This window comes from Poecilia formosa, unplaced genomic scaffold (assembly GCF_000485575.1).
Source record: "Poecilia formosa unplaced genomic scaffold, Poecilia_formosa-5.1.2 Scaffold48, whole genome shotgun sequence".
Lineage (NCBI taxonomy): Eukaryota > Metazoa > Chordata > Actinopteri > Cyprinodontiformes > Poeciliidae > Poecilia > Poecilia formosa.
In genome coordinates, this window is record NW_006799987.1 from 2,484,493 (window position 1) to 2,499,140 (window position 14,648).

A 14,648-nucleotide genomic window follows, 5' to 3' on the forward strand; every position below is an offset into this window, starting at 1 on the left:
CCAAAATTATTTATATTTACTAAATGCAAAAAAACTGATATTTAGAGATTTTTTTTGTAACGTTCTGAATAGTAAGGTAATTTACCTCAACATGTTTGAATTGTTTCAATATAAACAATATTTATTATTCCTAATGGCTCAATGACCTGTTGATCTATGTATTTGAAATGAAGGTTGGAATATAATTTATACTTTATACGTTATTGAAATTATGGACATTTTGCTAAGCTAACACGGTGGTAGATTAGCTACCGCTGCTATTAGCTTAGCTAACACGGTGGTAGATTAGCTACCGCTGCTATTAGCTAAGCTAACATGGTGGTAGATTAGCTACCGCTGCTATTAGCTAAGCTAACAAGGTGGTAGATTAGCTACCGCTGCTATTAGCTAAGCTAACACGGTGGTAGATTAGCTACCGCTGCTATTAGCTTAGCTAACACGGTGGTAGATTAGCTACCGCTGCTATTAGCTAAGCTCAGAGCTGATGAGTTGACAGATCACCAGCTCTGATGACCTGTCAGAGTTCGTGTTTGTCGCCTTTTCATTTTGTAAGTTTGTGATTTTCTTCTGTTTTTCGTCTCTACCATCCAGGTGGTGCGACACCATGAGTCTTCCCCCCAGAACGGACCCTCCAGCAGCTCCGCCCGGGGTTCCTCCAAACCCCCAGTCGGCCCCCCTCATTCCCACCACGCCTCCCACCCCAGCCTGACCCCGGACTCCTCCCAGCTGCCGCACACCCCCCACCCCAACGTGCCGGCCCCACGGCCCCCCGTGCCCGCGGCGGCACCGGGGTCCGGCGCGGCGCCGCAGGGCCGCTCCCCGCAGCGGGAGCCCCAGAGGGTTTCCCATGAGCAGTTCAGAGCGGCGCTGCAGCTGGTGGTGGACCCCGGCGACCCGCGGACCTACCTGGACCACTACATCAAGATCGGCGAGGGATCCACTGGAATCGTGTGCATCGCCACAGTGAAGACGACCGGGAAGCTGGTGGCCGTGAAGAAGATGGACCTGAGGAAGCAGCAGCGCAGGGAACTTCTCTTCAACGAGGTATGGCTTTAACATCCGGCCGCTTTGACCTCTGACCCCTCCTGGAGGTGGACTGTGGCTCAAACGGAAAGCTCTCAGAAAAGCTGTAAACATTCCAGCAAAATCTGCTGCAAAACCAAAACAAGTCAGCAGAAAATGAGAAATGAATCCACACTGCAAAAAAATCTGGCAACCTATTTTTGACAAAATTAACTTAAAAGTAACTTTTCTGCAGGATATAGGAGCTTGTTTTAAGTCAATAATTCCTTAATATTGGTGAAAAAGTTCCAGTTCTGCTGGGAGATTATTTCACTTATGAGATTTTTCCCATATTGTAGTGAAACTCGTACTTTTTTAAATGTAAGCACATTTAGATTTGGCCAAATGTTTCAGTTGTTGATGACTTTGTATTTTTGTGTTTTTATGATGAAAAGCACTTTGAACTGCCTTGTTGGTGAAATGTGTTAAACAAATAAACTTCACTGATTTAATCAATATTAAGGAATTATTAACTATTGATAAGCTCCTGTATCTTGCTGAAAAGTTACTCTGAATGAGTTTTGTCTTATTTCAAGTGAACTAAGGTGTTTGCACTGGAAACTAGACCAAAAATACTTGGTAAGATTTTGCGTTTTTGTAGTGTTTCTCTGTACGATTAAATTATTTCTTTGCTGCCCAAAACAGACGCCAAAAAGATTTAATTTAGATATAAAATAAGCCGTGTTTCCATCCCATTGTCATCAAAACTTTGAGTGAACTTTTAAAATGTTGCAAACATGGAAATAAATGGAAAATGTGAATTAGGCCAGTTTCTGTTTACAGGTTTAGAGCAAAGCAACCAGGCAGATGTTGTCAGATGTTGCTGTCATGCATGGCTGTAATAAACAAGATCTAGAGGTTGTAAACCATCATGAACCACACATCTGGGAAAACCGAATTATCCGATCTCAGCTGGAGGTCTGAACTGTGCCTCTGGTAAGGCACAGACCCACTAATGAAGGGGGAAGTTCGCTACGTCAGAGCCTATTTAGCTACTTCAGAACTGATGTGTTTCCATTAACTTTTTTTAATGGAAAAGTCAAAAACCACCTCAAACAAGCATAAAAACCTTTTTGCAAATTTGAGGAAGTTATTTCTTATTTTGCCGTTTCCATCAACATTCTGTAATGCGTTGCATCGAAATGCAGATAAAAAAATAGTTCATGGAAACCTGGTTGCTGATTAGATAAAATAAGCATTCAAAATACAGGCAACCTGGTCTGTAGAGAATTAGAAACTATGCAGAACATCATCCATAGATCTATATAAGCTATAATTCTGTCTTAGAAAATTATAAAAGTTTAAGCTTATACCTAGAAAGTTGAGTGGAAGGAAAAAGTGCACCAGATACGGACTGTAGCTAGAGTGAATTAAGCACATATTCAGGAAAAAAATTTTTTTTTACCATTTTAAAATAAAATTCTATGGACAACAGAGAAAAGAAACTTTATGCTACCATGAGGTAGGAATGAACGCTCACGAGTCTCAGCTGTGTGATGATAGTAACGGTAGTTCCTGTTTGTTGGTTTTGTTTTTCCTGGTGACGGCAGGTGGTGATCATGCGGGACTATCACCATGACAACGTGGTGGAGATGTACAACAGCTACCTGGTGGGCGACGAACTCTGGGTGGTCATGGAGTTCCTGGAGGGAGGAGCGCTCACCGACATCGTGACGCACACCAGGTGATGGCTGAACCCGTCGTCATGGCGACGCAGCTGCTTGCTTTTGGTTCTTTTTCTTAGCAGAAACTGCAGGTCTTTGCCAGATTTCCTGGAATTTCTTGGATTAAAAATTGGATGCCGAGTGGGAAAATGTTTCAGTTTAAACAACCAGAAGTTTACATGCACTGCTTACAAACACACTCTGGTATTTAAATATGTCTTCAGTCCAGCAGAACAAGCTGTGCCAAACAAACCCTTGGAAAGTTTTACACTTAAATTTCAATTAATTAATAACTTAGACACCATTTATCGCTTTTTATTATTGTTTTGGATACAAAAGTCCCGAACTGGAACCCTTGTATTTGCATGTTTCTGGTACAGCCCTAAATCTGATGCACAAGCAACTATAAGCTATAAAAATCTTTGTCGTTGAGTTCATATTTCTATTAAAAGCAGTTTTTGAATTAAAATTGAAATTTATTTTCGATTATTTAGTTATCCACCTTGTAATTAACCTGATTAAATATTTGAATCGAGTCCCATCAGTAATTTTATTCTGAAACGTGGAGAATGTTACAAAAATGTTGAAAAAATGTGGAACTAGAAATGTGTGAAAATTCACTGCAGCTTTTTATCAGAAACTTTCCACCTGCTGATTAAGAAATCTGTCTTTGAATCAACTAAAGCATTTAGTAGAAATGGAATAGAACCAGTTTTTTGTTTTCCTACAAAGGAGAAAATAAGTTCTTAAAGTGTTAAAAACAATGTATAAGATACTAAAAATGTTGTCATTGAACTGATCTGATGTCAGCAGAAATATTTCTGCCCAGTAGGGGGCAACGTTGCACAAAGTGATGGAGAATCTGTGCTGTGATCTGGTATTTTTCCACAGGAGCAGCTTTTTAATGTCTCCAGTGTCTCTGCTGCTTTTCTTGGTGCCAAATTCAAATTAGTCGCCCATGAAATTCAGTGAAACTCTAAAATCTAGAAAAACTGAATCCCAGATGACTTTGGTTTCTGTTTGACTGCAGGATGAACGAGGAGCAGATCGCCACCGTCTGTCTGTCAGTGCTGAAGGCGCTGTCTGTCCTGCACACTCAAGGCGTGATCCACAGAGACATAAAGAGCGACTCCATCCTACTGACGCATGATGGCCGGGTACGTAGCCGCCGTACGCCGAAAACGCACAACGCCCTCCACGTCCAAAAAGCTTCCAAATAAACTGGTCTGTTCAGAAATATTGGCATCTTTACTGTCTGCCTCCACACAGAAAGACGGATGTTTGTCCATATTCTGGTTGCAGTCCTGGTTCTGTCGCTTATCTTTCTTTTCTTCATCTCCGTCTTCAGGTTTTATCTGGGATTTTTGAGTTAATTTGGTGGTTTTTCATCATATCCCCCATGTTTAAGTTTCAGGCGTTTTAAAGAGCTCCAACACGTTTCACTGGGCCCACAGCATCACACAATTACCACCTTACTCAACAGTGAGTTTCATTTGAAGTTTTTCATGCAGAAGTTTTAATCTACGGGTGTCAAAGTTGCAACATCTGCTCCTCCTCCAGCTGCTGCGGTTCTTTCTCTGCTCTGAGTCGAACCAACCTGTTCCCCTCCTGGCCTGTGGGGGCGCTGCACCTAGAACCACTGAGGAAAACGACAGAGTGCAACTTTAGTCTTAATGAAATGTAAACAAAAATGGAGCAGCGTCAGATTTTAGCAGTTGGAGGATTTCTCTTTAGTCTTTGATAAAGAACCACGAGACGTTTCTCCAGCTAACGCTAAGCTAGCGGGTGTGTTTGGTTGTATTTACCCAGAATGCCCTGCCCTGCAGTCCACTTCCTGCTTTTGGAACGGTCTCTAGTCTGCTTGGCGTTTACATATGCATTCGAACTGCACTATAGTAGCAGAGCACGGAGGGTGATTGACAGTGCAAAGACCCGCCTCCTGGCTCTGATTGGTTGTTTCTAGTTGGCACTGGGAGAGGAGCTCAGTGTTTACAAAGTCTGTCATAAGAAATATGTAAAATACATTTACATACTGCAGGTATAAGGCCTGTTACCGGTATTTATTTATTCATATTAGAACCAATCATCAGCTCTTTTTTTACTTCTAGTTTTAATTGCAGTTAAGAACAATAAGTTTCCCACTTCTTTAAAAAACAAGGACCTTGGGTTGCGATGTAAATAAGATCGGTCTGGAGTTAAGAGTGGCCTAATTTCTAGTTTTTTGGTATTGTTGCTGAGCTGCAGCAGATACCAGATCACTTCCTGCGTGGTGACAAGCAGGTTTCTGCTTTCTGCAGAAAATGAAACCAGCCTGGTTGCATAGCAACTCCAAAGTGAGAAGCGCCTCAGTTTGCTTGGTGTCACAGTCAGCAGAACAGTTTATTACACTAATGTTGACGATGCAATGTTAGTTCAGGTGCGTAATAAACAGAAAAAGAACATTGCAGTCACTCTGTGTGTTGGATTCTGTTTACTTGCAGGTTGTTATGGCCGTCTGTCTTTCATTGGGTAAATCCTGAGCTTTGCCATCTGTATGCATCCTAACAATTAAATTAAAGATTACACGTAACTGTAGTATACTAGTTTTTGTATTTTTATAAAACCAAATAATTTCATTGTTTCTGTCAGGTTCTGTAACATTGCATTGGTAACAGCTGTGCATCAGAAACATCTCTTATTACTGATATCAGCAATTCATTTACAGTAATTTCCAGACTATATCTTGTTACTTTTTCAAATGTAACAACATGTTGTTGTTACATAATTATTAGACACAACTATGTGGCTAATATAGACACATTGCAGCGTGATGTCATGCATGCAAGATCCACCTCCCATTTATCCATTGGAGGGCAAAAACCTGCTAGCATTGTTATCAACGTAACGCACTAAGTCTTAAATCTACGCATCATATATAAAAGAAGAAGGGACGCAATGCTTTGATGCTAATTGTCAACTCTACAACAAGATAAAAAGGCCAGGAAAAAATTGTAAGAAAAATAGCGAAGAAGAGCTAGCTATGCTAGCTTGACTTTGATGTCCTTAACGAAGATGTGCTGCAGAATTTGTTGTTTTAGTTGAGTAAAAAAAAGGCAACAAACACACAAACTGTGACCGATCATCAGTAGAGCAATCTACTTCCGCTGTGTTAGTTTAACTAATACCAGCGGTAGCTAATTTACTGCAGCGATTACTTATTAATAATCGCAAAATAAACACAAAGCCTGAAAGCATAAAACTGTAACAGTCTGAATATCCAGATGTAAACATTAACTTGCAACGCGTCAACGCGGATTTTACCTAGAGATGAGACAACAAAGAGGGACTGAAGAGGACGGCATTTTCCAGACATCGCATTAGTCAAAACAGGAAGAGGAAAACGTATAAAAAGTTGCACTCTTGCATAAATCACATTTATTTAGAAATTGTTAAACCTGAGCAGCTTTTGATACTCAATTATTTTTTATGGATAAATAATCACTGATCAATCTTACACTGATTGGTGTTCAGTCAGAGCTTTTCACATCTCCAGATGCTTTGTTTGCTACAAATGATCAAGCGTTCACTAAAGAAATGCAATGTTATTGCATTTTATATATATATTTTTAAAAAAAGGAAAAATCTGCAGAATTTTGACATTTTTAAAGAAATTAATGGTCAGAACAATCGATTGTTAGAATGATCTGTTGATAACCTTTAGTTTCGGTCTTAACCTGGATTAACTTGCCTTATTGATCCAAAGCGCTGCCTCTCTCGCTTCCTTTTCAGTTGCACCAAAACAAAGCCAAGGCTGTTAACTTGCGAGTTTCGAGTCGAGCCTGACCCTCCTTTGCTTATGATGATCAACAATGTGCAAGTCACACATTCTGAGTTTAGATGAGCTAATGTGTAAACCACAGTGGAAGCTGGCTTTTGTCTGTGGTTTGGCGTCTTCGCTTGTTTCACCCAGAGTTCTGGACTCCAGCTGCTGCTGCAGGCGTCGTTTTGTCTCTTTCAAGCCAGGAGATGAAACGAAAACAGTTACCCGCAATCTGTTTCATCGTCTGCTGCTAATAATTCAGAGCTCGTACTGATGACCCAGGCTTTGACTCTCTGAGGTTTGTTTTTGTCGTAGAAAATGTTTCACACGTCTGAGACGTCGAAACGTGTTTCATCTTCTAATAATTAACAGACTGAGGTCAAAAACGTGACGACTTTCACAAATGAGAGAGCGCTCCAGGTGTAGTGGGATGTTTTTCTAGAAAATGGCTTCACAGATTTATGAAGGCAAACCAGCCAGGACGTCCTTAGGCCTCAAACGATTAATCACAATTAATCGATTATTGAAACAATCGCCAACTAATTTAGCACCTTAACATTACACTTAGATCTGTCGCAGTAACTCAGTTAATTGCATAATAAATTAAAACAAACTCAATCATTTCCATTTGCATGATTTATTGTTTCTCTCTTTCCCTTCTTTGCGAACTGGATGATAAAAGTTTTCATTCTGGTGTTTTGGTCTCAACTTGCTCTTTTTTTGAAGGACAGTTTTGTTTATAAAGCCTTTAGTATCAGTTTTATTTGTTTTGGATAATTAAAATGTCTTCCAGTTTTATTGTTAAATGTTCATCAGAATTTAAAGTTATTTAATGTTTTGATTCTTAACATTAAATTACATGAAAATGGCCTCAAATCAACAATGTCATCGTTTATTGCAGAAACTTCTGGAACCATTTACCGTCCAACAAAACGTTTCATGACGGGCTTAATTGCACTCGCTGTTTTAAAGGTGAAATATTTCCCGTATTGTTTTTCTTGACTTGATGATGAACTCTGCAGCTGTGCAGCTCCATCTCGGTTCTCTGCATTTCTCACACTTTCAGCCTTTATTTTTGGACATGTGCAAAATGTTTGGATGCAAATTTCACTTTTCTCTACCAAATAGAGATGATTTGCTTGCAGGAATCCATGGTTTTGGTTTGCAGTTCTCAGGGCAGGCTGCAGAGCTTGGTGTTTGGGTGTGAGGGACTTTGTGGTTTGACCTTGCAGGGGAAGCAGACCCAGCCAACCCTGAAGCGTTTCTCGGCAGGAGGATGGGCGTGCGTTTGACCTTCCTCATGAACCTGCTTGCTGTTTTTTAAAGTTCTCTTATCGTTATCCGATGCTAAATTACTGCGCTGTTCAGTTAAATATAATGATATCAGGTGTCGTGTGGCATCCGCTGAGGTCATGTTACACATTGGCTGCATGAATGTGTTTGTTTAAATGAGAGTCACTTCTCTGAACCAGCTTGTTTCATTTCCCTCTCTGGGTTTGAGCGCTGCACACGGCCTTGTGGTCGGCGTCACAATCCGCTTCTCAACATTACTCAGCCGGGCACAAACCTTCTGAGAAAGAGAAGGGTGGGTTCTCATCTGTCCTCTGCAGGAGGCTGCAGAGTTATGCCCCACATAACGGCTCAAACAAAAATACCACTTTGTTTTGGATTAAAACGCCTAATAAGGCAGAAAATTAGTTTTCTAACCTGTAGGTTGCTTTCACACCCAAAAGCAACAGTTGGCTCAACTTGATTTGGGACCAAAGTTGCAACACACTGCAAAAACACAAAACCGTACAAAGTATTTCAAGTCTAGTTTCTCGTGCAAATATCTTGGAATAAGATTAAACTAATTCACATTTCTAGTTCCACTGACAGATTGTTTCACTTATGGGAAAAATGTGGGTGAAATAATCAGTGGACTAGTATTTTTTCATGAATATTAAGGAATTATTGACCTAAAACAAACTCCTGTATCTTGCTGAAAAGTTAGTTTTGTCTTATTTCAAGTGTACTAAAATACTTGCACTAAAAACTGGACCAAAATTAATTGGTAAGGTTTTGTGTTTTTGCAGTGTATTTGTTACCTTCAGCTGCTGTGGTTGTTTCACCCTGCACTGTGTCAAACATGCCAAACATTTTGGAAAACCTGTTTTTGGCCTCTGCGTTTGTTTTGGTTGTATTTACCCAGAATTCCCTGTGTTGTAGTCCACTTCCTGCTTTTAGAGCGGTCTCTGGTCCGCTTGGCGTTCACATATGGATTCAAAGTCTGGCGCAGTAAGCAACCATTGAACAGGGCAGGTGTGAATGCTGCCTGTCATAAACAGACTTAGCATCGCTGTGTTTGTACTTCCGTCTCCAGGTGAAGCTGTCAGACTTCGGTTTCTGCGCTCAGGTTTCTAAGGAAGTCCAGCGGAGGAAGTCTCTGGTTGGAACGCCGTACTGGATGGCACCAGAGCTCATATCCCGGCTGCCGTACGGACCAGAGGTGAAAATTACTGATAAATTATTCTGTTTTCACAAAACTAACGTCCATGAAACATGCGGGTGAAAACAATCAGGCGACTGAACGTTTACTTTTATTTGTCTTTTTGATGTTTTCCGCCGGGCGTTTGCAGGTAGACATCTGGTCTCTGGGCATCATGGTGATAGAGATGGTGGACGGCGAGCCGCCGTACTTCAACGAGCCGCCGCTCAAAGCCATGAAGATGATTCGAGACAACCAGCCGCCCAAACTGAAGAACCTGCACAAGGTGAAACTGCTGAAGCAGACCCACCAAAACCAGGATGTGAAATGCTTGTTTCTTTGTGAGGAATGTGAAACGTGGTTGTTTTCCCACGTCGTCTTCAAGGCCAAAATGTTTCTTTATAATGTTGTAAGAGTTGAGACACAAGATGGGAAAAGAGTTGAGTTATCTGAACTTGTATTCACTCTCACTGCTGCTTTCATAATCACCGAATAAATCAGAATGAAGCAGAAGTCTTTGGAACATAAAACCTGTTTCACTTAATGTCTCTTTAAGTCGTAGTTTTGGGTCATCAGAATCAAAATGTCTGATTGTATCTTTACTGTGAAATGTGACGGATATATTTAGTGAAAACGAAACCGACACCTTCTGTCCAGCTGACGGTTTATCATCTCTGTGGTTCAGGGTCTTATCAGCTTCGTCATTTCCTTTTCATTTCTGTGAAACGACACGACAGCAGCTGAGCAGAGCAGGACATTGAGACAGAGCTGCAAGTGGCAATTATTTTAGTTATCAGTTACTCACACAATGAAACACTGACGATCAATCAACTGTTCAGACAATAACAAGATTATTCTAACAATTGTTCTGATGATTAATCGATTGTTCTAGTTATCACACAATTATTCTGACAGTTGATGATTATTCTGATTAATCGGATAAGAAAATTGGCTCATTCTGCATATTTTTCAATAATTAACATCTATTTTTTTAAACAAAATAAACATTTTACAAACACACTCAGAACGGTACCTAATCCAAAACTGTACAAAAGAAAATGCATTTTGCATCTAAGATGAAAAGAAAATCTCCTGTAAGGACCTTTTCCTGTCCAGTTACTAATCGATTAATCCAAACATAATCACCAGATATGTAACCGAAGGTTTCAGCTTTTCACATGTTGATGGTAAAATATTTTATTAGCTGCAGATTCCAGAATCGATCAAAGGAACAATACCTTATTTCATTTTAGGTAATAAAATGTTTATGTTCTTGTTTAAAAGTGGGATTAAATTATTTATTTGCATCTTTAATGTATTCTTAATAATGTATAAAAAGGCTTTAGTAGTTGAATGGAATTGTTTTTATCAGATTAATCGATAAAATAATCGATTAGTGAAATAATTAATTGCAGCTGTAGTTTAAGCTGTCCGAGTGGAGAGCAGGATGGGTCCCAGTACCGAGCCCTGAGGTTCTCCAGATGACACCGCCGTAATCTGTTTAGATAAAATGATGAAACCTTCAGGATTTTCTTTTCTATTTATCACATAAAATAAACTTATCGTTCAGACATGACGGTGAAATTGTGAATGAAATCTCGTAATTTTAAAAAATGTTAAAAACCACATAAAAATCCCAACTGTACATAAATATACAAGTCATAATATATTGCTGAATAAATGTAAGTTATCATTTTCAGACAGTCTGAATATTCATAGCTAAATAAGTAAGTGCCCTGGGTGTCTCCCTGCAGGTGTCCCCGCTCCTCAAAGGCTTCCTGGACCGGATGCTGGTGCGTGAGCCGGCTCAGAGGGCGACGGCCAGCGAGCTGCTGAAGCACCAGTTCCTGTCCAAGGCCGGCCCGCCGTCCTGCATCGTCCCCCTGATGCGGCAGAACAGGATGCGATGAAGCGCGGCGCTCCACACCTCCGGGGCTGTGAAGGCGACTCGGGCGGATCAGGATCCTCCCGCACCGGGAGCCCAGGCGGTGCGGGAGGATCCTGCTATCCGCTGTGAGTCACTGAACTGTGGGGAGCGCGCTCCCCGAATCAGAGGCAATAACGACGAATGCGTGGGTGAATGAGTGTGATGTCGTGTGTTTCCGGACGCAGAAAAAGGCTCTTTTCCTTTTGTTGTTTTGGAGTACAGCCGGGTTCGAAGGAGTCGGTGACGGTTGGAGTAACTTTTTAAATCTCACTTACCGACAATCTGCAACGTTTCCACTACAGACACTGATCCCGACCTCTGGACCCTGAATTTACTACTGACAGCGGCGACCTTTGGACTCGGACTGTATTTTGTAGCCATAATTATCCTAGCTTCCTGTTGTAAACGAGCAAAAACACACTAAGTGAACATGTAAACACTGGAGTCATGGTAGCAGAGGACTTTTTTTCTTCCACTTATTTCCTAATATTCCTCTGTAAAAACGGTGAACATAGAGAAAACATTGATAATTTACCGTCTGTTTTTATGATTGTTGTATTTTGTTTATTATGATGCAAAAGCACAAAATCTTACCAAATATTTCTGCATAGATGGAAGTGCAAACATCTCAATACATTTGAAATAAGACAAACTCAAAAATAGTTTTCAGTAAAATAAAGGAGCTTGTTTTATGTAAATCTGCTAAAATTGATTAAAAGCAGGACAAGTTAAACTGATTATTTAATTTATATCAAGATATTTTTATAAATAATCTCCCGGTAGAATTGGTAACTTTTACATCTATTTTAAGGAATATAGCTTCTTTACAAAAAGTCTTCACTTACAGATGGCCAGTAATTCAGATATGTTAATTCATCTTTAAGCACTTTATAAATCATTAATAACTGTTTATTATGCATTAATTATCTAGAGTTATTGTACTGAATATTTCAGACTACCTTGTAAGAACAATAAGCATTTGCAAATGTATTTTTGATATATCTTCCCATTCTTAATTCAACAGTTATGATGATTTATTAAGTGTTTATAGATGAATGAATAACATATTTATAAACTATTATTCATCTATAAAGGAAGCTTTATGGTGACGTGATGCACAAGCTCCTGTATTTTGCTGTAAAGTTGTTTATAAGTTATTTTCTCTTATTTCAAGTGTAATAAGATATTTGCACTAGAAACTACCCAGAAATACTTGGTTGGATTTTGAGTTTTTGCAGTGTGCAGAGTGAAACGTATCGAGCACTGGTGATGAGATGCAGAGGAGCTGCACTCGTTCGTGCAACACTAAACCCTTCAGAAGAGACGCTATGGGAGCATTAACCAATCAGCACACAGTCCCATAACACCAGGTCAAATTTTACTAATTCCTTCTTTATGTTTTAATATCTGTAGCATTTTTAGAACAATAGGCTTTACTTTATGTTTGATTTTTTTTTTATATTTAATTTTTTCACTGTAGAAAATGAACTAAAATACTGAAACTTCTTGAACTCTTGTGATGTTTTTTTTTTATGTCTCCTGCTACTAACAAGCTGTTTTTACAGTAAACGACAGATGAAGTTGACCCGTCTTGTTTCTGAATGACACTTTTTCTCCATTAAATGCAGCCGGGCGTCCTCAGAGGAGGTCTGCAGGTTTATCTGATTTGGCGCCTGAACTGTAAATGAAACAAACTGTTTGGTTTTCCACATCCAGAGGACCAGCTAAACTCAATCTGTTGTATTGATTAAGTGATTCCTGTTGTAAACACAAACTGCTGTTCTGTGGATCCGCGTGATGTCACAAGCTCCAGAGGGCAAAAAGCTGCCATCTGATGATGACTAGCTTTGGTTTTAACTTATAACAGTTAAAACCAATAACAGTTAGCAGTGCAACTCGCAAAATCTTAAATATTCATCTGATATACAAAAGAAAAATGGATGCAGTGCTGTGCTACACTACGACTGATAAGGTCTGGAAATGTTTTAATTTTAAAAATAGCGAGGAAGTAGTTCAGTTATGCTAGCTTGACTTTGACAACCGTAACATGTAGATGTGATGTGGAATTTGGCGTTTCGGTTCATTTAAAATAAATAAAAAAAGGCAACCTAAACATAAACTCTGACAGATAATCAGTAGAGCAGGTGTTTAAATTATATTATCTACCACCGTGTTAGCTTAGCTAATAGCAGCGGTAGCTAATTACCGCAGCGATCGCTTATTAATAATCGCAAACTAAACATCAAACCTGAAAACATAAATCTGTAACTGACTCAATGTTCTGTTCTTTATGTGGGAAATGTTTGTTCTTGCTGTTGAATCCAGGAACATAAAGTGGCGTTGTTGTCAGTTGCTATGGCAACGGGTCTGCGTGTAGCGTAGCCGACACAGAGCGATGAAAGAGGTTTTGAGTTGTTCTTTAACGGTTTTGCTGTGTTATTTTTCCTCTTTGCTGTGGCGCACTGCGATAATGAATCTCCAGGTTTCATTTAGTTAACGGCGCGGCGGCGGTTACGGATGGCGAGGAAAACAATCGTCTTTTTGCCTCCAGAATGAAATTTCCGGATGTAAACAATAATAGCGAGGTGCCCATAATCAAATATAACAGCAGTTGGTGTTTTTGGCTACTTTCACACAGCAGGCGAATGCAATCTGTATCCAACTTTATTTTCTATATTTAGATTTTTTAAATTTTCAAATATAGACATCTACGTTCCTCATAATTCACAACAGACACAGATTTGTTGGCACATCTTAAATAAAGCAGAGAAATTATAATTTCAATTCTGCCTGTGTGACTGCACAAAATCTTTTCCTTCTGTCTCTATCCAGGTTTTGTTTTGTGAAAACACAAATACTAAAAAAAGAATAAAACCAGAGAGTAGAACTTCAACAGGCGTAGCTTTATAGAAACAGTAGATTGAATCAAAGAATATGGTTATAAAGTACAAACTAAAATCCAGGTGGCCTTATTTTTTTTCTCACATTTATCCTAAATTATTTTTGGCATATATTGTTTGATATATTTTCCCATGAAAAATAAGTTTATTTTTAAGTTAACTGTGAAGGTTAACTTATCCATATCTATATATTAAAAACCTGTTGCCCATTTAACGATTAATCGATTACTAAATTAGTTGAGTTATTTCATTGATTGATTAATCACGATTAATCGTTTTATTTCCAAGTTGTATCTTGTTTTCTGGTTTGTACCATATCAATATTTTGATTGATGACGATAAATAATTGTGAAAATACTCAGAATTTCATGGCACAGTTTTAAGGTTCTGATTTCCATTTGGGCCGACCGGCTGACGTTTATGAAGTCATGACTCATTTCTAACGCAGAGCAACCGCCTGGCAGAGGATTTTACACCTGAGACCAAATGTTTCTTAAACACTGCCTGGCATTCAATAAGAGTTTCCTGTGTTTCAGAATTAATAAATGTTTTAAAAATAATTGTTCAAACTATGACTGTTTCATTAGTTTTAGTTAATCTCTGTTAAGTCTGGCTCATTCCTCCTGACAGAACCGATGTAACTGGGTCAGGGTTGCAGATCGTCTCGATCACATACAACTTTTTAACTCTTTACAAATTTCTAATAAAACTAAGAACAGGGTTAAACTAGATGAAACTAGCATAGTGTAGCTAGCATAGTGTAGCTAGCATAGTGTAGCATAGCAGCGTGAAATGGAAAAGTTTGACAAAAAAATCCTGGCCAACTACA

General features: G+C 39.3%; 1 protein-coding gene across 2 annotated transcripts in view; it reads left to right on the top strand.

The window, feature by feature from the left end:
- Positions 1-11,608, top strand: part of pak4 (p21 protein (Cdc42/Rac)-activated kinase 4) — a 35,569-nt gene extending 23,961 nt beyond the window's left edge. For both annotated transcript variants that reach the window (XM_007552460.2, XM_007552461.2), the window contains exons 6-11: positions 592-1,044; positions 2,613-2,746; positions 3,757-3,883; positions 8,888-9,013; positions 9,144-9,278; positions 10,747-11,608. In XM_007552460.2, coding sequence (XP_007552522.1) covers positions 592-1,044; positions 2,613-2,746; positions 3,757-3,883; positions 8,888-9,013; positions 9,144-9,278; positions 10,747-10,902 — 1,131 coding nt within the window. In that variant the 3' untranslated portion in view covers positions 10,903-11,608. The remainder of the gene's footprint in view (positions 1-591; positions 1,045-2,612; positions 2,747-3,756; positions 3,884-8,887; positions 9,014-9,143; positions 9,279-10,746) is intronic.
- Positions 11,609-14,648: the final 3,040 nt, after the last annotated feature.